Source organism: Pocillopora damicornis, chromosome 11, assembly GCF_964200805.1.
Source record: "Pocillopora damicornis chromosome 11, jaPocDami1.2, whole genome shotgun sequence".
Classification (NCBI taxonomy): domain Eukaryota; kingdom Metazoa; phylum Cnidaria; class Anthozoa; order Scleractinia; family Pocilloporidae; genus Pocillopora; species Pocillopora damicornis.
Window position 1 is genome coordinate 6,900,529 of NC_142680.1, and position 22,090 is coordinate 6,922,618.

Here is a 22,090-nt window from a genome sequence, read left to right on the forward strand (position 1 = left end):
AATAAGAGTTCTTATAGGCCGGCGGCAGACCGCTGTAATCGTCGTTTAATGAAACCCTATTTCTTGCAAGATAAAACATAACGTGTGAAAATGTTTAGTTATTTGTCACTAGAGCTAAGCTTTTCACGAGTTAACACTAGGAACTTTTCAATAACTAAGAATAAAACTAGAATCTGCAAATTTGTGAGTGCCATTACTTTGCTGAATCAAACTAGGAAAAAAGTCGAGTGCTTTAGTTAACAAAAAAAAAAGAAATCAGTTCTACCATCGCTTCTGTAAGACGAAATTTTTAAAAGTCATGAACTATCAGCAGCGTTCTATTACTAGAACATTGTTGAGTGATCAACAATGAGTTATTGTATGTCTGCTACGAAAGGAGTACAAAGAAAACGCGATAGCATGCACTTAACCCTATAACTCCTCCTCAGAGTGACTGGTTTCTAATTTCTCTTTACAATATCACCTTTGAATCAAATGTAAAGAACGTGAGAATAAAGGAAATGATCACCAATGTAAGAAACTATCCCGACTGTTAAACATATTCTCCGCGTCAGTATCGAAAGAATTGTAAAGAGAACAGAATAATATTGTGGTTTTAAGGGATAAAGGAGCACAAGAAGCTCAAGAATAGGTCACACACAGGTTTGCTGCTCTATAAAATCAAGTAACCATTTTCTACCACCTGCATCTCACTAATAAAAAAAAATTCACTTTCTCTAAAAAATCTTTGTCACCTTGGCTCTGTGCTATACCCTTAACACGCTACACGTGTCCATAATTTACGATTTCGGAGACTGACGTTTCACGGGCGTGCTGTTGTTTCGGTGTCTTGTATCCTGCTCTTATTTCCCTTCGTTCTGTCCGCCCCTTTTGGACTGGGATCTTGGTCTTCTCCGTTCCTGATTTGTAGGTTTAACTTTGTTAGAATCCTCGGGGAGACTAGTAGCCTTTTCTGCTCTTGCACTCTTACCACGTTCTTGATTGGTTTCCTGTGGTGCTCTCTTTTCAGGGTCTTTCTTGCTTGTAGGTGACTCTTTGAGTTTATTCTTACCTGGTGTGGACTCGGCACCACGGCGAGAACCATCCCTAGAGGATGCACTCGGTTTTTCTTCGGAGCGTTCAGATCTAGGTTTTTTAGACATGGACATTTGATTTGACTCAGCACCATGGCGACAAGTGTCTTTTGAAGATTCAGGAGGTTTCGATTCGGAGCACTCAGATCCAGACTTCTTGGGTGCAGAACTTTTATTTGACTCGGCACCCTGACGAGGGCTGTTCTTTAAAGATTCACTCGGTTTCACTTCGGAGCGCTCAGATCCAGGCTTTTTGGGTGTAGAACTTTTATTTGACTCAGCAGCACGGGGAGAAGGGTCCTTTGAAGATTGAGTCGGTTTTTCTTCAGAGCGTTCAGATCTGGGCTTTTTAGGCGTCGAAATTTGATTTGACTCAGCGCCACGGGGAGAAGGGTCTTTTGAAGATTGAGTCGGTTTTTCTTCGGAGCGTTCAGATCTAGGCTTTTTAGGCGTCGAAATTTGATTTGAATCGGCACCTCGGCGTGAAGTGTCTCTTGAAGAGTCAGTCGGTTTTACTTTGGAGCGTTCAGATCCTGGCCTTTTGGGGGTAGAACTTTTATTTGACTCGGCACCATGGCCAGGACTTTCTCTAGAGCATTCATTCGGTTTTTCTTCGGAGCGTTCAGATCCAGGCCTTTTGGGTGAAGATGAAGGAGGAGCCTTTAAAGCGTCAACTTTGGATTCGACGCGATTTTTCTGGCGTTGATTTTGCCCTTGAGTATTCTTTGTTTCTTTTGTGCCATCATCCACGGTTTTCTCTTGCTTGTTTGGAGAACTCTCTGTAGCTTCGTTTTGTTTTGGTGTCTTAGCCTTCCTTCCACGACCGCCCCGCTTTTTGTTCTTTTTTCTGGGAGCTTCTTCTAGCGCAACGGAAGCTGCAATGTTCTGTTCTTGTTCCTCAGCTCTCTTTCGCTCTCCATTGTCTACTACAGGCGTATTTGCCTCCGATTTATCTTTTAAAGTCACCTCACAGGTGGATGAATCTTGTTCCTCCATGTTCACCTTTCTCGAAACCACTACATCATGTCCTTGAGTCGACGGAGCCGGTACAAATCGCTTTTCCAAAACGCTTTCCTTAGTTTTGACTACATCCACTGTCATTCCTTCATCCTCTTTTTTAATCGAGTTCTCGTTAACAGTTGAACATATTTCGTCTTTTATCATTGCCTCGGTGTCTTGGAGAGGAGGAACCGCATCATTTGATTCTTGAACTTCAGTATGCCCATTGGGATTCAATTCCTTGACTATTTCTGGACCAGGGCTACTGCTTTGCAATTCAGCTGCAGCATTGCCTTCCCATAGGCTCTTCACTTTGTTCAGATCGGATAGCAACTTATGTTCTTCTGGGGTATTGGCGGCTTTCAAATTCTTTGGAGCAATATGTAGTTCCTTAGACTGACATAAAATGGGAAATATGTGTTAGAAATATAAGAGAAGGGGAGGTGATAATTGCACGAATATAATAGGCTACGGAAGTAGAGATCAATAAGGATCTTCAACCCGCACTGCCGCCACCTTTAGATACGTTGTGAACAGAGACTTGTGAAGCCTAAAGCTACTTATTTGCCACTAGAACGTCCAATCAAGACGTTTCTCAGAATTTTTTCGCAAACTATCGAACGCAAAAGTGTAAATCACAACCAAAATCCGACTTAACCCTATATGAACATGGAAAAGATCCAAAAAAGCAATTTGCAATCGTTTTGCAGTTATATAGGCATTACTCGATGCGAATCACAATGGAATGTAATATATTTTCAGAGAAGTCTACAAATCATTTGAAGTCAGAACAAAGAATCTCGAAGCAAGTAAGATCACTAAGTACATACCTGAAACTCATCATTTGCAGGAGGATTCGTAGGGAGAATGTCTTCCTTCTTTTCCTCTACTTCAGCGGCCCGGAAGAGGCCGATGAACTGTTCTCCTGTCTAAACATCCAGTACACCACATTAACCATACAGTTCTCGACAATTAAAGACAAATAGAGTAGTGAAACAACAACCATCACCAACAGAGACAGAAAAGAACTGCATGAAAACTTGAACTCGTCCTCAAGTTACCAAGACATGAAAGCAACTATGGGCATTAATTCCAACAGCTTGGGTTTTGGTTCCAAGAAGAAGTCCCTGCAAGCATCTATACTGGTTGTCTATGATATGTGGACATAAAATCATGTAGCCTACAAAAAGCAACTGAACTTTGATGGAGAATCTCTCCACCATGATCAAAAAAGCTGACTAAACAACGGTTATTTTATCTATGTGTTGAAAAATACAGTAATCTTACAACTAGTGGTAATAGAACCGGTATGGCCAATATGGTGCACTGACCATGTGTGTTCCGATGGCATGCTGTAAACTGTTTCCTTGCGGCTGTGGTATACTCTGTGGTGGAGTAAAAGGGGGCCGTGGAGAAACACCATGATGAAATTGGGTGTGCTGTGGATTAGAACCAACTGGAAAGGGAGTTTGCTGAGGAGGAGTGCTGGGAAGCAATCGAGTCTGTTGTGGAGGAGAACCCACGGGGAAGGGGGGTCGCTGTGGATGATTACCAGGAATAAATTGAGTCTGCTGTGTAGGAGAACTAACAGGAAAATGGGTTTGCTGTGGATGAGTGCTGGGCAGAAATTGGGCGTGTTGTAGAGGGATACCAGGAGGAAACTGGGCCTGCTGTGGAGTGATACTGGGAGAAATGCCTTCTGGGAAAGCAGGATGTCTTACTGGAGGCGAGGCGAACTGCTGCCCTTCTACCATAGCTGGATCTTCATAACTGGTCGCATTAAGGGGAGGGCTGTTTGGTCCCAATGGCCTATTAACAGTTCTTGAAATAATTGGAGGGCTCTGTGCAAGTAATCGTTGGTTGTGCTCACAAAGACGATGGAATCCCCGAAAAGGGGAGCCGGGATGATCCATTGGAAAGTTTTCTACAGGACCACTCCACTGCTGCGTTGGTTGTTGAACACCTTGAACTTCAGGTGACAAAGGATAAGGAACAAGTGGCCTCACAGGTGGACTATGGGGAATTTGCATGATTCCACCATGTTGCCTCATCCACATGTCATGTTGACTGGGAGAAAATACAAACGGAACAATTTGGGGGTGGAGCATGCCTATTGGATGCCGTGGTGGAGTACCCATAACGATAGGCTGACCTTGTAAGATATTAGGTGATGGAGCATTTACAGGAGGGGACTGTGGGAGACCATCAGGTAACAACTGTGGAGATCCTTCATCGGACACCTGAGACATCCTGCCGGTGCCGTGGAAGCCGGGAGGAGGTTCCATTTCTCCAGAGTGACTGGATTGTACTGATGAAGAAGTCTGCACTCGTGGCGTTGCAGATGCCTTAGTAAAATCCTCTTCCTTTGAACCTGGTAAAACCGCAGCTGGGATGATGCCCTCCGAGTCATTTACATTTCTACCTTCGTTACCTTTCTCATTCTTAACATCAGAGACGTAGCCTGCCGGTATGGGTTGAGATATGTTTTCTTTTGACTCCACCAAAGTCTCTTGAGTACCACAGGCTGAATGCGCACTGGGCGAGCCCTGCAGAGAGGTCTGGTCACGTGCTTTCATATTTGGAATCTCGGATTGCTTATCTGCGACCTCTCTCCCCTCCCCTCTCCCCTCTGGAGGAGACGAAAGATCTTGTGAATTTGGTTGAGATTTTGAGAGAGATGTTACATCCGAAGCATTAGCACCTTGTTGAGACAGTGCTGTTGACAGACGAATACTATCGTCAACATTCTTGTTTTGTCCCTGTTTGCTTGGCGCAGAAGTAGATCTTGGACGTGAAGGTCCTGCGCTAAAAGGCTTCTGTTTCACGCCTATTTTTTCGCCAGCTTCTTTACCCAATTTCCTTTCTTCCTCTTCCTTCCTTTGCTCTGCACGTCGATTGACCTTAGAAAGAGGGCAATCTCTTGCAATATGGCCTATTTTATTACAAACGCGGCAATTCCTGTCACTTGGAGCTTCAAAGCCATCTGTAAGAAAGTAAACATCAAAGAAGTACCGCTGAAAATCTCTGGGTATATCATATCGTGGAATTCCAAAGCGTTCACGTCCTCTGATAAAGGTGGTCAGGATATAGTTGGCCATCTTCTTTGTCACGCCCGCACCCAAGTTGTGGTCCAGATTGAAAGGGTCTGCAAATTAAGTAGGGTGTGAAGTAAAGCTCTCGTCGAATTGGACAGAAATAACTAGTAAAGTACAAAAAAAAATTGCCAATAACAGAAGTCACCAATAACAAAGCTCAATAGAGCGCCCAATGCAAGCTAATTCCATAACTGACAGTTGCGGGATTTTTTCATATTCAATTACTTAGCTCCTTCAGAGTTCTGGCATAAATTGTAAATTAGAGTTCTTTTAGCGCAGGGGAAAAGTTTTAGAATACATTTAGAATATATTTTACAAGACTCATTCACGACATTAAAATTACAAAAGAACCGAACAGAACGACCTAACTTCACTAACGGATCGAAACCGACCAATCACGACTGACCTACGCCACTTGAGTCTTACAGGCGATAACATCACGGAAAAACTGACCAAGAAGGTTTATACAAACCGGACTAAGTACATTCGACTGACAACAACCTTTCACTTGACTCTAATGATGACTTCCGCTCAGGTTGTCGAAACGTCAGTCACCAATACCGACAATAGTCCTCCTCAGGACTACACTCGCCCGGACGATCAAACTACACTACTACAAAATGCGGGAAGTTTGCTTGTGTTGGTACGGGTACTTTTAAATTTAATTTAATCTTATGAAGAAGCTGCAAAATTTGTTGGTCATACAATCGAACGTGCTCTGTCTTCGAACGTGTTTTTAAGTAAGGCAATAAAGAATAGTAACACCTTACCCTCAATTGCGAACACGTGTTTGGTCCACATTTTTTCAAATTTGGTCAGCTTTTTTGTTCTTCTGCAACAAACCACGTCGTGTTCGAAGTCAAATTCTTCAGTATAATATCTTAGAAAGCCATACCACAGGACACCCACACTGAAATTGTTCCTCTCCTTTGGATTCCAGGCACTTCCCTGAGAGTAAGAAAAAACACGAACAATAGATTCAAGTAGATCTTTATACAACACCATGCACTTATTTTTAACGATGTCTACGAAAGCACACACAGGTGATGACAGGCAGTTTATTCCTATCATTAATTATTACTTAAACAAGGTTGCGTTGCGAGGAATTTTCAAAGCTGAATGGGTGCCACCGGGTGCCACTATTCCCCTCCCCCCTTGCTGTACAGAGAAGAAGTACTACCACATACAATTTTCTTCTCGTCACTCAGAAACCAGCAATTCCAGCCATCAATGAACTTCTCGGGCGGTTTGTCACCCTTGTGCAAGGCCTGTAGCACTGGAATGACTGGAGGTTTGCACTGTTGCAGATAATGAAGAAGCATGAGTATATAGGCGTAGGATGACAGGCTGCCCTTTGAAGCGTCTCCGATGTCACACACCTGACGGGGAATGAGACAGAAAGCACAGGTACACTTAAACATTATTAATTTTACAAACTTCGGACTAAACCTAAGATTTAGCAGCAAATGACTAGGGACAAGGCATGTTTATGAGGCATTTAAACCCAATGGTCGAATATAGTGAACGAATTTGGAGTTAAAGAGATTGATCCTTCCCAATTAACCCCTTAACTTGACTACATGAAACCAAAACCAAAACCAAAACCAAACCAAAGCACTCAAAGAAACCAAATTCAGTTACTAGAAAGCTTACTTTTATTGTAAGGAGAAATTAGATGCTGGTCACTCTTGAAGATCAAAGGGTTAAGGTAACAGGTTCACATCTTTAGTTAGTGATCATTTCCTTTATTCTCGTTACCTCATGTTTGATTCGGGAGTGATATTGAGGGGAGAAATTAGATCACGAACTGATGGTTAATCGTCTTGTACAAACTTACATAAACTCACATACCTTGGCAAATACCTTTACAGCATAGCCAAGAGTAGCAACACGATCATCCAGCTTAGCGTAGGTAGCAAGCATCTTTGTGTTCTCCAATGCAAGTGTGTTATATAAGCTTATATCAGCCTCACGCTTACAACTGCGAAGGAAGAACTTCACAATGGGAACCTTTGCTGTGGTGATAGGCAGTACATTGTTACAGTCTTTGTGTTTCTTGAGAAGCCTTGCAAGGTTAGTGATGATCTCCACACAATCCAATTCTTCTTTGACACGGTTTTCCAGCGTCATGCAAATATCAATGTCACTATTACGAAACCCAAAGCCATTTTTGGAGGAACCAAAGAGAAACAGTCGTGCGCCTGCGGAAAAAGACAACAGCAGCTTAACATAAACAATATCGCAGTAATTCAAACAAGACAACCGGTCTGCCGTGCGGGAGGTCAAGGATTCAAACCCCAAACCGGACCAACATTCGGAGTCTTAAGCTATCGAGGAGATCGCGCTGCCTTTGCTATGACATCCACAAATGGTTAGAGATTCTAGTCTTCTTGAATAAGGACGACAAACCGTAAGTCCCGCATCCCGCATCTTTGTACAAGTTAGCAAGGGATGTTAAAGAATCTACGCACTCTTTGCCAAGAGCTGGGAGAGTAGCTCCGACGTTGTGATCGAGCCTTGTTAAATTGTTAATTAAATTGTAACAAGTGCAATATTTATGTAACACGAGTGCAAAGTTGTAGCACAAGAGCAAAATACAAATAGGGCACGCTGAAAAAATATCGTCCGTTTTGACTTTCTGGGACGCGTTTTTCAGGTAAATTATGAACAAGTAACAACACGATTTCTCGTGCAACTTGATGTAAACAAGCACTTGTAAAAATTTCCAAAGACAAGAAATTACACTCGCCCTAAAGGCTCGTGCAGTTTTGTTGTCTTTAAAAAATTCACTCGTTCTTAATAAAACTAAATTGCGTTCGTGATCATGTTATTACCTATACTTATACCGGCCCCCATTGAAGACAGCTTTAAAGCTGAATTGAGCTACCCTGTTTAAAGTTCGCTAATAAATAAATTATATAAATAGATAGATGGCTTACCTGGATACTGCTCACGGATGTACTGTTCCAGATTCCTCAACACCTTCTCTCGGTATGAAACTTCTGATTTTTCAAATTCAAAATCGCCTGTAAATATAGAAGTCTGCAATTACTGGACTAGTGAGTTGACTGTGAAACAAAATTTACCAAAGTACACTGTAAATGCAAACACACTTGTCGGAAAAATGATATGAACGGGAACATTTAGAAGATATGGTTTGAACAGTCATAACATGTACATAAACAGGTTTAGTTTCTGTTCTTGTCCTTTAGATAGACTTCCGAATGATTTACAGGTCACTTCAAGAAAGTTTAAAATGTTTGAGAAAGCGTAGTGTCACACTAACTAACAAAGGCAAAACTCGAATAAAGAATTGCCGAGTGCCTGGAAACCAAAAACTGATCAGTTTTGTATCTTCCCTTATGTTTTATACAACTGCGCTTACGGGCATGGTAACAAAGGTACACGACGAAGGATTAACAAAGAGCTTTGTTGGAAGTACTCACGTCTACAAGTCTGGCAGACAAAATCTAGCACTTGAGCAAACGTTGGCGTCATTGGCGGCAGTACTATCAGAGGCGGCTTCCGCAAATCTGGGCACTGATCCTTCACGTGACCATCCTCTTTGCAAAAGCAACAGGTTTTAACTGGTTTACTGTTTCCTTGGAAAACTTTAGCATCAAATCTATAAACAACCTTCAGCTGAGTAACACCCACGTCGCTGGTTTTTCCTGAAGACCTACACGCTTGCTCCTTTGAGTCAGTTTTGGAGTCTCTGTGTTCTTCCTCTTCAGATCCACTCAAACTTACTTCAACTTCAATTTCTGTCTCAATTTGATCCTTGCTTTTCAAGCTAGCACCATTCGTTTTAGTTTGTCTTTGAGACAAACCACCATCTTCACAGTCGTTCCTAGAAACATCCAGAGAGTGCATCTGTTTGGTCAGAGGATCCAAGTCATCCAATTGAAAAATACCCTCGTCATCAGTAACCTCCTTGCTCTCCTGCTTCTTACTTTTCACTGATTTACCGTCATTCGCCTTGTGAGATGGTTTAGAACTTGTCTTTAGTATCTCTGTATTTTACCCAAACAAAATACAAAAATAACAGAGAGGTTAAAATAAAATAAACAATAACAGACCTACCAGGTTAGTACTACCGCATTCAAGTTCTATATAAATTTACATACTCAAAGCAGTCGTATTTTTATGTGTTCTCATTAATTATCTCATTATTTATTCCAATTAAGTACGACACACAGGTTCATAAAACATAACAGCACTAGTTATCATATTCCTTACTTATAAAAAAAAGAGGTAAGAGGTAAATTGAAGAAAAATGGGAAAATAAATAAACAGACAAGTAAGTAACGCAAGAAAAACATGAGGATAAAAAACAGATACTCATTTAAAAGCAGTATGATTTTACAAAACTGTTGACAATTCAGTTATTTTGAGGATAGACTTTTCCATTGTCTTTTTCATAACTGTTCTTTTCTTTCAACAATTATTTGAATATTTCTAGTCTACTTGAATTTCTTTTTTTTTTCCACAGAAATTTTTAACAATAGGACATTCAACTCGCCATTGAACTGAGCAGTCTTTTAAAACCCTTCCAACCTGATGGAAATTCCCTTTGATTATGACAATAACTTTACTCATTACAATATCCCCTATCTGGTTAAACCTCTCCTTCCATCAAACATTAAGTTCTGTTTTAGATTTCAGATCTCTCCCCAGTCGTTCTCTTCAAAATGTTACGAAAATAGTTAAAACGGTTTTTCTTTTATTCATTCTGGCTGGGCAGCATAGAAGTACAGTTTAAAAAAGGTTAGTAGTCAGGTGTTCCAATAACTTTTTCCATAAGTGGCTTTCGATAATGTAATGGGCGGATGTGCCGTTAGGTGGACAGCTCGCTCGCACCATAAATAGACGGCGGTAAGAGATCGTATAGGCATCGGTTGATCGCTGGTAACTGGCTTTTAATGAAACCGCTGTACCGTAGATGTAAAATTAGACAAAGAAACAGGATTATATGAGCTGATTTCCCGGAAAGGTTATAATTATTGCTTACCACTTTGTGACGAGGATGCAAAATACTTAAAGCTGTTCTTCCAGCACGTAAAGAAGTGGTCGTATGCTAGAGGTAAAGGGAAACAGCTATGTAGTTAATGTAATCCTAATAATGGGAATAATAATAATAATAATGATAATACTACAAATCATAATAGAGAATCTAATAATGTTGATGATCATTATCGTCATTATATCGTAAACTAGGTTGTGGTTTATCATCATTATCACAACAAAAAAAAAAGAATAATTAGCAGTTATTCGGCGAGGGTGAGGTGAATATTGTTGAATATTATTCGCTGAGCTTGACGCGAATGATTGTTTTCGTATGATTGCTATGGTGATTTCGAATTCTGATGGAAATATTCGTTTTGCTGCTGAAACTATTCTGTTTCAATTGTTTTGATTACTCGTATCGAGATAAAGAGCCAGTTTCCACTAGGATTTAACAGCTTCTTCAATTCAATCAAATTCAATCAGCAAAACTTCATATCTTTCTTTTGAAAAATGTTACGCCAAACTTGCGAGCTCTTCGGAATTGAATATTCTTTATCGTGTTCATCAGTTCCACAGTAACACTGACAAAGCGCGTGGCGGCCATTTTAGAATTTAGCGCTCCTGCTATAGTCACCCCGCGCAAGGTGATTAGAGCGAGATATGACGTAATCCCCGACCAATCAGAGCGCGCGCACTTCTATAATCACTGAGGTAATTATACCAAAATACATTATAATCATGATTATTAAACATAGAGTATTTAAAGTTGCTTCAGAGTGAGTTTTCCCGTTCTTGAATAAGTAACTTACCACATCTACAATTAACCAATTACAAGTCAGCCAAAAAAAACCAAACAAACAAACAAACAAACAAAAAAAGGAAAACGGCAGATAAAGCTAAATAAAAAAAAGGCAGGATTGAAAAGGTCGTACCTTTGTCGCTACTTAATGAAGAAGCAACGTTTCGCTTGGTAGAAAAAGGATCTATAAATTAAATGCAGAACACATTAAAGATTACCTCATACTTCTTACTGAGTTCAAGATCTGTACTGTAAATTACGGACCAAGTTTTTTCGCAAGGATTTTAGAAAAAAAGTGTAAAAGAAAATAACCAAGGCAAATTCGTCCTCAGCGTACATACATGTTGTATGGAGACTTTCTGTTTGGCACCAGTATAGAAGAGCAGTGCTATCTGAAAATGTTACGCATACCTTCCATTGCTAGTCGACGATGACCCCACCTTCTATCTTCTCTTTTAACAGGCATTGGATCTTTGATGGAAATCACCAGATTTGGAGGGTCGAAATCAATACAGTAAAACCTGAGAATGAAAATAAGCCCACTTTGAACATCATCTCTGGAAGATGACTGTCGAGAATCCTGAAAAGATATCTGGACTGTCATTGGGCACTAGACGGAAGGATGAGGAGTCTGGAATCAATTCCTAGCGAAGTCACTGTGTTGTGTTCTCTCGTAGTGTCCCCCCCTCCCCCACCAGCAAACTGCCATAAGAAACGGCTAAAAAGCTGGGGGGGGGGTGGTAACTAGGACAAGCTCTGTCTGTGTAGGTGGCACTAGGCTTGAGAGCAGACCAACCCTCACTCTAATTGTGACAGGCAAGAAGCCAGTTTGACAAATTCTTTTCTTTCATTTCCTTGGTAGAGAGTTCATTTTTAAAAAAAAAACTGGAAATAAGGGTCTACTTATGAGTAGTACTTCTACAGCTAGCTTTTTCTTTTTTTTTTAGTGCTAGTTTTGGCTAGGTCCAAAATGCACAATCTTTGATGATAAAAGCTATATAATTGAAAACAAAATAATACAGTTTAGAAAAATAAAAAATAAAAAAAGGTTTTTTAATTCCACTCTTACTTAAAAAGCTGATACCACAATGTTCCAATCTGTTCTTTATTCTCACTAGCAAATTTTTCAGTAGCTTTTGGGTTGTCTTTGTCAATTGCCTGAAAAAAGAAAATCCCTAGTTTTCAGTAACATCCATTATTACTTAGAGATTTACGAAGGTACACAGAAGATAATGTAACTATAGAAATGCATCTGTTCAGAACTTTGGTTGCTAAACTGTAAGCAGCATGAGGAAACACAATCAAGTGGGTTCCCTTGATTCCTTTCACTCTCAAGATCTCATTAGTAATTCTCCTTCCTGTCTGCTATACAATGCTCAAATGCTAGTTTGGAGAATTTGTTATTGGATCAACTCCCCTAACTGATATTTTTCTTTACTCTCATCACTTGTCTGCTTGATATTATATTGACATTGTAAGGAGAAATTCTGTCTTGGTCACAAATGAGAGTTAAAGGTTAGATAGTTTGTCTTGACTGCCTGACATACAAGGACTAAATTTTCTGTCGTCTTTTATGTTTGATTATTTTCTTGTTTGTTCCAAGCACACTCACATCATCCTTACACAGACAATTACATTATTCATACTAGTTTGGATTCAATTTAGCCTTGGATCACTTAGCCTTGAATTATTTTATAAAGGGGGGAAGTTTCAAAAGAAACTGTGGTGCTGCGTCAGAGGGAGAGCACATGTATAACAGGGTTATTTGGTTTTATCAACTGAGTTGATAACATAAATTAGCCACCGTAAAGAGTTAAAAAGCTGACCTTTTAAGCACTAGCCTTTTAGCTATTTAGCGTTTGCCAGTTAGCTCTAATCAAGGGTTAACTTTCAAATTATCAGCTTTTAAACTCTTTGTGGTGGCCAAATTTACATTATCAACTCTGTTGACAATACCAAATTACCATGTTGAATCATTTTAAACTATTACAAAAAAAGATTCACCTCATGTGGTACCCATCTGGGAAGAACTGGAGGCTTTGCCACTTGAAGGAACTGAATGACCATCAGAGCAAAAGAGTAACCAGGTAAACCACCCTCTGATTGACAATCAATGCTGCAAATCTAACACAAGAAAAAGAAAAAAAAAACAAACAAACAAACCTGAGTACTTCAGCTAGGTAACTAAACTTACAGTGAACCAATATTGAAATTTGAAATTAAAGAGTAAAAGTCAAATTAGTGGAAAGGAGACACCAAGTAAACTTACCCTTGCCCAGTAACGCAGGCCCACAACCAACTTATTGACGCGAGGATCAGCATCACAATACTTCTTCAACAAGCAGCTAGTCTTGAAAGCCTTAAGAAAATGATCAGTTACTCATAGATTAATTTCATGTGTAATTAAACTGATCATCTCTGAGTAGCAAAAAAAACAGTGGAAACTATGAAAAATACTTAAATCTGTAATAATTAATTAACCCTTTAACTCCGAGATCAAATTTGTATTTCTCCTTACTGTCAACTATACAATTCTTATAATGTCAGTTCAGAGAATTTATTATTGGATCAACTAATTATCCCAAAATTGATATTTTCCTTTGGCCCCATCACTTATCTAGTTGATATTGTACTGATACTGTAAGGAGAAATTCTGTCTTGGTCACTCTAGGGAGTTAAAGGGTTAACCTGGCTAAGAATAGTTATTTTTTTTGTTCTTTCTCTTTCAGATTCCTGACACTTTTCCTTTTCTTACAAAGTAAACTTCAACATGTTGCAGCTTATTTGAAATCTTCTGTAACTATATTATTTTCTTACGCTTTCAACATGGAAATGTATGAGTTCAAGCAGTTCTGAATAAAATAAATTACCGGTATTCATGATTTGTTTTAGTGACTTTCAGCATCAGCCACAGAGATTTGCTTTTAAATCTAAGGAAGCCATTAAGTAAGAGTTTGGTGAATAAGTGGGAAAGAGGTGAGAGGAAATAAAAAAATGACCATGACAAGAATGACGAAGAGGGTTATGATATGGAATACAACTGGAAAACTTAAGAAATTCAGGGTGAATTTACAAGATGCAGAAAAAAAATTTAGAAGTGTCTCCTGCACACGGAAAGCTCCTATCGTCAAGTGAACTACAACAACAAAAGAACTCCTGTTGATAATATATTTTTACACTACAAAGTGTATTTTTAGAGAAATCAGAATATGCCATTGTGCATTATAGAAGCCCTAGGCAGGAATACATACTTTACATGTACTTGTATAATACTCACAGTTATATTTCCAGGGCTGAGTTCACAAAGAAGTCCACTGAAACAAACATTTTCATCATTAACTTGTCAATCAAAATGCATAGTGGCAGAAGAAATTTTCAAACAAAAAAATCAAATTCTCAAACAAAAAGATCTTCATGTCTGAAACACTAGTGGTATCAAGATAGACTTAGTATTTTAATAAAATCAAAAAATCAGAAATACTTTTAACACTGTACACATACATTTACACAAGGTAAATAAAATGTGTATAAGAAGTTCAGAAAGCAACAAAGATGTGAATGAAATACACATTATTCACCAAGCATGAGATCAAGATGGCTGGATACTGGCCAAGTCCAGTTTTTGCATTTTTATGCACCAGGATTAAGTCCAGGTCCAAAAGAACCAAAAAAACAAAAAAAAAAGAGTGAGGTTCCACTTTAATAAGAATCAAGAATGACTTGCTTATTTTCATTTTGTTCTTCAGTTTTGTATTTTTTGGTTTTCGTAGTATAATAACCTCATGACAATCATTCACTTTTTCTTTGTTCTGACTATCTTCTGCCCCTTTTTGCAGCTCCATTGCTCAAACTAACCAAAAATTACAAACTACTGGTATGGAAGTCCGCACCATGCAACTTTTTTTTCAAGCACAGGAACAAAGCAGGCAATCCCAAGAGGGCAAGATAGGCCCATCTTACCCACTCAGGTAGCCAGTCAGAAGGCAGGATTTGCCTCATATTTAACACAGGGACTACCAGCTAAATAACAATTGACATTATAGAATGAAGTTTAGACGTTAATACCTTGAAAGATGTTTGAATAATATCCTGGGTACCTTTGCATCAAATTCACTTTTTACATCGCAGTACTTGTCTAAAATAGAGGTAAAAAGGTTACTATTTACTCTTCAACTCCTAAGAGTGATTAGCACCTAATTTCTCCTTGCAATATCATCCCTGAATCACACATTTATGTTATGAGAATGAAGGAAATGATCACCATCCAAAGAAGCTCTTGATTGTTAAAGAAAAAATTAATTCTCCTCATCAGCACCTTAGGAAATGTAAAGAGCATAGTAAGGAGAGTTTGAATACTGATGTTAAGGTGTAAAGGGTTAATAATAATTTGTGGTTAGCGCAGAGACAGGATGCTTTTCCATTAAGTATCAGAAAACCAAAACCTCTGAAAGTAATCACACCAGCAGATCAGAAGAAATAGAAATACCACTAAGAGCCAATGAGAACTAAACAAGGCAAAAACAAGCCAACTGTCTAAAGTGCAGGAAAACACCAGTGAACATGTCATGAATGGGTTTGGTTTTGTATCTCAATAAAGGGGGGTAAGTTTCTAAAGAAACTGTGCTGCTGAGTCGGTTGGAAAGTATAGTAAGGTAATTTGGCATTATCAACTGCGATGTTAACTTAAATTGGCCACCATAAAGAGTTTCAAAGCTAATGTTTCAAGTATTCTGTGATAAATTTTGAGACTTAATCAAATCCTTTAACTTGCAAGATCTGATTGTTAATTCTCTCCTCTTGCTGCGACACAATTCCTGGTAAATTAGTTATGAGAATTTGGTGTAAGATCAAGATAAAAACTTCTTCCTGATAAGTTTGAGTTTTATCAATAACTATTTGCTAGAAAACACATAGACATCAAAGTGAGAAGTTACGTGTTAATCACTTCCAGGAGTTAAAGGGTTAAACACTTATCTGAAGTTTGTGTAAAAGGTTATTTCTGACAGAGCTACATTCAAGTAAGGTGCTCATTCTATTTCCTTATGTGTGTGTGTGTGTGTGTGTTTTTTTTTTACAGTAGTTGAAAAGTGCTTCAGAGATGCATTTTACCTAGTATTGTAAAGTTTGCATAAGTTGTTAGGCACACAGCTAAGTACTATTTCCAGCCTTTCTCCACACCACAATTTTCATTTTCAAGGCAAAAGGTTACAAGTCAAATCACATGATCTGAGCAGATACCTGTTTCCAAAGGTTTTTGTCTCAACATCACAAGGTCTCCAATTGCATTGATAAAATATTTTGCCCAATCTATTTTCATGCTGATGTCTTATACATGATCTGACCTACACTGTAGCAAGTAAGCACTTATTGCGGCTTGGTTGAAAACAATCAAACAAAAAAAAAAAAAACAACAGACCAAACAAAAAAAGCATTTTGCCTCACCATCTTTTTGAAGTAGCTCCAAAATTGACAGGAGAACATGAGGCACATTGAGCTGTATAAATAAAATAAAATAATTATAATATTATCAGTAATATCATAGCTACAAAGAACACTTCAGATGTGATTGATTCATCACTGCTTTTTTCCTGAAACTTACAGTCAAGAGGAATATTATGTGCACGTAGCAATAAGGGCTTTCTTTTACCCAGGTAGAGTTAGTAGCTCCCAATATTGATTTCAACTGTAAATTCTCCTTACAATTTCAATACATTATTCAGTAATGAGATAGTGAGAACTGACAGGTTTATCAGCTAAAGGGTGTCACCTTGATGAAACACCACTTATCTATATAGAAATATTTGAGTCAGAAGATAGATTTGGTAATTGTTGTATCTTGAGAGGTAGAGTGTTCATTGTTCAATTCCAGACCCCAGCAAATGCTGATGACAATGAGATGAGGTAATGTGCATGGATTAACTTTTACATTCATTGTGTTTTATTTTACAAATAGATTCCTGTTGCTGTGCATCTGTTCCCTAGTAGATCACAAATTACATCATTTGAAATGTGGTACAAGGAAAAGAGTGGCACATGAGACTCAGCCTGACAGCTTCTGAGATCTATTACTGTATAGACCCACACAAACGGGTGTATAATTCAGCTTATCCTATGAAATGTCTTCATACATCTTGATTTTGAGTGAAAAACATTGTAGCTAATAAAACCTTACAAAGTAATTGGAAAAGTTTGGTCACTGCCACCTCTTATGCATAACCATGAGCAACTAATGCTACCTCATCTGGAATGACAAGATCAAGGTTAACATCACTGTCCTTCAGACCAAATCCAGTGGAGGAAGATCCATAAAGGAACACTGCACATTCTATTAAAAAAAGTTCAAAATATGTGCATTTTCACATCAAAAATTTAATAAAAATGTAAGGGATCAACACCTCTGCTGATCCAGAGCCAAAACTACTCTAACCTACTCTGTAAAGATAATGAAATAATGAAAGACGCACATGCACAACAATACTCTGAAAGCTTTTCCCAGCCATTAAACAATGCACAATCTTTAACATGGCTTCACATACCTGCCTATGCAGAGTTAAAATTTAGTATTATCAACTCAGTTGATTATTTTAAGTTTTAAAGCTAATGTTTTGCGTGTTAGCCCTTTTTCATTCACTCTGATGAAGGGCTAACACTCAGTTTTAAAACTCTTTATGGTGGCCAATCTACAATAGCAACTCAGTTGATTACACATAATTACCCTGTTATACTCTCCCACTGATGCAGCACCACAGTTTCTTTAGAAACTTACCCCCTTTAAAATTTGTAGGCTGTTTGGATGCCACAAAAGTTGCCGAGAAACTAATGTTCTAGCAAAACTTTGAAAGGTAATGAATAAAGTTAACAAAAAGAAACAAACAGTGTAACAAAGTTATGATCAACATCAACATTACCTGGAAACTTGGTGCACACAACCTTATGGACATCTTTTGCTACCTTGCCCCTCAAAGGTAGATCTTTTTCAGGGGATAATCCATGATCCAAGAAAACAGAGTCAAGAAGCTTGCTCAGAGCTAAGGTTTGATTTTTGGAAGGTGGGGTAATCCGTGTGAGCGACAAAGACTCTCCTTTGGTCTATGAGCAAAAACAAACATGTTTAAAATTTCAGTGGTCAAGGAAGATGTCCAATGTTTGGTGTGAGTATGGAACAAATTAATCTCCAGTCAAAACTTGAAACTCTGAAAAAATGGGAGGCTGTTTTTTGAGGGAAATAGGCTAAACAGCTAATGGTGAGAAGTCTTACAAGTGGAAGTAGACTTCAAGTTACTGGCTTTTCTTGATTGACCACTTTACTGACACTAAGCTGCACAGTCATGTAGCTAATGAGGTACAAGTATCTAGTTTATATGACCTGTATACTTCAAAAATCAGTGACATGGAAACTGTCCTGAAAAGGAATGGAGGAAAAAAGATGGCAAATTCTAAGCTTTCTCATAAAGTGGAGAGAAGTTCAAATGCTCCTTCTGTGGTGTGTTGAGGACTGTCTTAGACAGGATTCAAACCTAAAAACTTCAGATTTTACAATCAGATCTTGTCATCTTAAACAGGTTTGATTCATAATAATATACTCAACCAACTGTGTATATGTATCTGGTCAGAGAAGAAATGTTCCTCACCCTGTTTGCTCTCCTGTGACCCTTGGTTCTCACATGTTCTTGACATCTTTTCAAATCTGCCAATTTTAGTTCACAAAGCTCACAGTAAAAGGGACCTTCTGCATCCTTATTTGGTTGCTAAAATGTGTTGAGTAGGAACAAAAAAAAGATATATTTTTCTTGAACAGTTCACTTTCACTGGTATGGTTCAAATGTTTTCAAACTTGTTCAATTTTTATTTCAGCCTTAGTATTTAATCCTCATTGTACTCTTAGTTTGATTGTATTCAAGAGAATCCTAGTTTGCTTTTACCTCAAACACACTTATTTTTGGCAACAACTTTAAAAAATTCTTTTTCTCTAAGACCTTGCATGCGGATTATCACACATTATTTTAAATACATTTGAAATACTATATAAATATGCCATCTCCCATCAATGAGCCTTAATGTAACATCTAAAACATGCATCAACCAGCTAAACACAGTTGAATCTCAATAACTTAACCCCCTGATAACTCAAACCTCTCTCTAACTCCAAGATTTTTTCTTTTGTCCCTTCAAGTCATTCTCTATACACTTAAATGTCCATAACTCAAACCATGTCTGTCAACATGTGACAAATCAAAACAAAAAGTTCACTGCAGTCCAAAACATTTAATTTACTTTGTCATTTCTGCAATAATTTATTGTTCCATTCTTGTTTAACTTCTTAATAGTTATATTTCAATAAAATGTGACCTGACTGAATAGAAAAATACACAGAAACACCTTTTCCCTCTAATTTCCAGTACTTTTTTTTTCAACTCCCAGTAGTTCAAACTCCTGATAACTCAAACCTCTTTCAATTTCACTTGAAGGTTTGAGTTATCTGGATTTGACTATATACTGCATCTGGCAACAAGGCTTAAGTTGAGAGAAGTCTTAGGGAGTCACAAAGCATAACAAGGATTAAGGACACAAGGGGAATCAGTTCAAGAAATTCACTGACACACTTTCCTTTCTCAATAGTATGACACAGGAAAATAAACTGACCCATGGGAGAACTAAAGGTCTTTTCCAGTACAGGTTAAGTTGGTACTGTACAATATGATAGACTTCCTTCTGTATCATATCAAACCCAATAATTGCTACACACCTTCATGTTATCATGTTGCACAACAAAATGTTTAGACTCCAGTTCTTTTATTATCTTTAGCAAATCTTCTGGACTTCTTTGATTTTCATTTGATGTTCCACTCTCCTGCAAGACAACAATCATTATCACATATAAAGACATGCAAACAAACCTCTACATGAGTCACTTTATACACAAAAATGTCAGAGAAACCTCTAAAATCCCAGCTCTCCTTGCAGGGTCAGATTGAAATGCAAGAAAGAATTGTAACAAGTGAGAAATTTACTTGCTTGAAAAACTGGTCGGAAATTTGTTTTAGCCTTATACTAGAAGTTAGGTCAGCCAATATATTACACTGAGACTAAATTTATTTTGAACAAATTCCTAAGCCGTTGCGACAGATGTTTCTATATATGAAGTGAGAAATAGCTATTTTGATAAATGAATTCTGTAGGAAAATGATAAATCATTTATGTATTTTGATTATGAAGTTGCATTGGTAACAGCAAATTGGGAAGGTCGGTTTGAACGGCGATTGCAATGAACAAGTGCCTGTTGTTCGTAGCCATGTACTATTTTAGTGCTACTACATTGAGGCCTGTTCTTTAAAACAATAAACTGCCAACAATAGAAAAACAAAAGGACTACCTCATACATACTAATGAGGCAGATGTTTTAAGATCAGACGCAATTGCATGCAATTTTTGGCACGCTTAATTTGCGTTTTTCAGTTAACGTATACATAAGCAGTACTGTATCTCAAAATTGTAGAGTTCAATTTCTAAAGTGACATTTTAAAAGTTCGATTTCAAGGTCTCAGGCACAGTTTTCCCTAATACAGACCTCCTGGCTGGTGAATTACACATATCTCATATATTTCAAGGTGATATTCAGATGGAACTTTTCATAACCATCAAGAATTGAGAATTCTCTTAATGTATTATTTAATCCTTACAAGTTACACATCATTAAATTTGATATCTTCATGCATTAAAACGGTATCCGGTTAGATTGCACCATGGTTAGATCGCTCCCAGTTAGATCGCTCCAACCAAAAGTTAGATCGCTCCACTCGAAAGTTAGATCGCTCCATCAAATAAGTTACTTCGCTACCAACAAAGTACTTCGTTTCATGTTGTAATGTGAAGTATTGCTTAGCAATGATCTTTAAAGTTCATAGGTGATGATGTGTCTTGCGACAATTCGAGTACATCGTATTCACTCTGTCCTTCAGATTAACCACCTATATATTTATATATATATAGAGGTGACTAGAAGTATAGAGATGATGGAATAAATGATCATGGTTACACTTCGTGAGTCCGTTACATGAGGCTTCATTTGTTCTCTCTGCGTAACTCAGATTTATTTCAAGCGCGCGCGAGCGATATTAATCGATTGTTAAGTAAGATATACACGTCATTTGATGAATTATAAATTTAGATAGCTTAGTTTTGCTACCTTTACCTTAGTTTTCTACATGGAGCAAAGTAACTTATGTTGGGAGCGAAGTAACTTATATTGATGGAGCGATCTAACTTTCGAGTGGAGCGATCTAACCTTTGATCGGAGCGATCTAACTGGGAGCGATCTAACCATGGTGCGATCTAACCGTAATTCATTAAAACAGTGGGTATAAATTGAATGATTACCCCTTACACCCTTACTAAACATCAGTAGGAATATTCTCCTCAATAAATTCTATACATTTTCCAAAGTCTTGACAAAGAGAATTTTATTAACAATCAAGAGCTTCTTAAGTTGATGAACATTTCCGTTATTACCGTGACCTTCATGTGCGATTCAGGGGTGATACTGCTTGGAAAACTTAGATGCAACTCACTCTTAAGGGTTAAAGGGATAAGTAAAATCTCACCTCCTTTTTTTCCTTCTTAGATCTGTTCTTGTGGGGATTATTTGTTATCTCTTGTTCCCTTGTCGCTTCAGTTTGGGAACCAACTGGCGATTCTTCTTTCTGATGCAAGTCTGGATGTCTCCCGTTAGAGGTTCTATTTGGATTCTCTCCGGACGAATCTGGAGCAATGTCAGAATTTTCCATTTCCCAATGAGTCTATTACTTTAATTCATTCATCAAATCCATTCTTTCAAAAATAGAAAATTCTCTATTTCCTGTTCGGGGGTAAACTTTAGCCCGAATATGCATAATTCATCGTTCAAAACAATGTTGACATCTATCGAAATTTGTTAACATTATCTTCGAGGAGACACAACGGAACCAATCACTCCCTCCGTTTGGCATCCATAACCATGAAGTAGAAGGCTTTGGGAGGCTTGAAAGTTGATGGAAAGAGCTAGAAAAGCAAATCGCTAGTACGCATTACCAGTCTGCGAGCCGCCATTACAAATTCTGTCAACGCATTTGTTTTGTTGG

General features: G+C 38.2%; 1 protein-coding gene across 1 annotated transcript; it reads right to left on the minus strand.

The window, feature by feature from the left end:
• Positions 1-11: 11 nt before the first annotated feature.
• On the minus strand, positions 12-22,085 carry LOC113677031 (uncharacterized). Its single transcript, XM_089187493.1, has 22 exons — positions 21,575-22,085; positions 19,720-19,824; positions 18,605-18,721; positions 17,882-18,062; positions 17,210-17,298; positions 16,416-16,467; positions 15,039-15,108; positions 14,251-14,287; positions 13,243-13,332; positions 12,978-13,097; positions 12,043-12,131; positions 11,385-11,494; positions 11,107-11,157; positions 10,179-10,244; positions 8,614-9,180; positions 8,107-8,193; positions 7,019-7,368; positions 6,355-6,546; positions 5,938-6,115; positions 3,404-5,217; positions 2,903-3,001; positions 12-2,468 (listed from the first exon to the last, which is right to left on the minus strand). Exons 1-22 carry the CDS (start codon positions 21,755-21,757, stop codon positions 843-845), a joined length of 6,273 nt encoding a protein of 2,090 aa, XP_089043619.1. The 5' UTR covers positions 21,758-22,085; the 3' UTR covers positions 12-842.
• Positions 22,086-22,090: the final 5 nt, after the last annotated feature.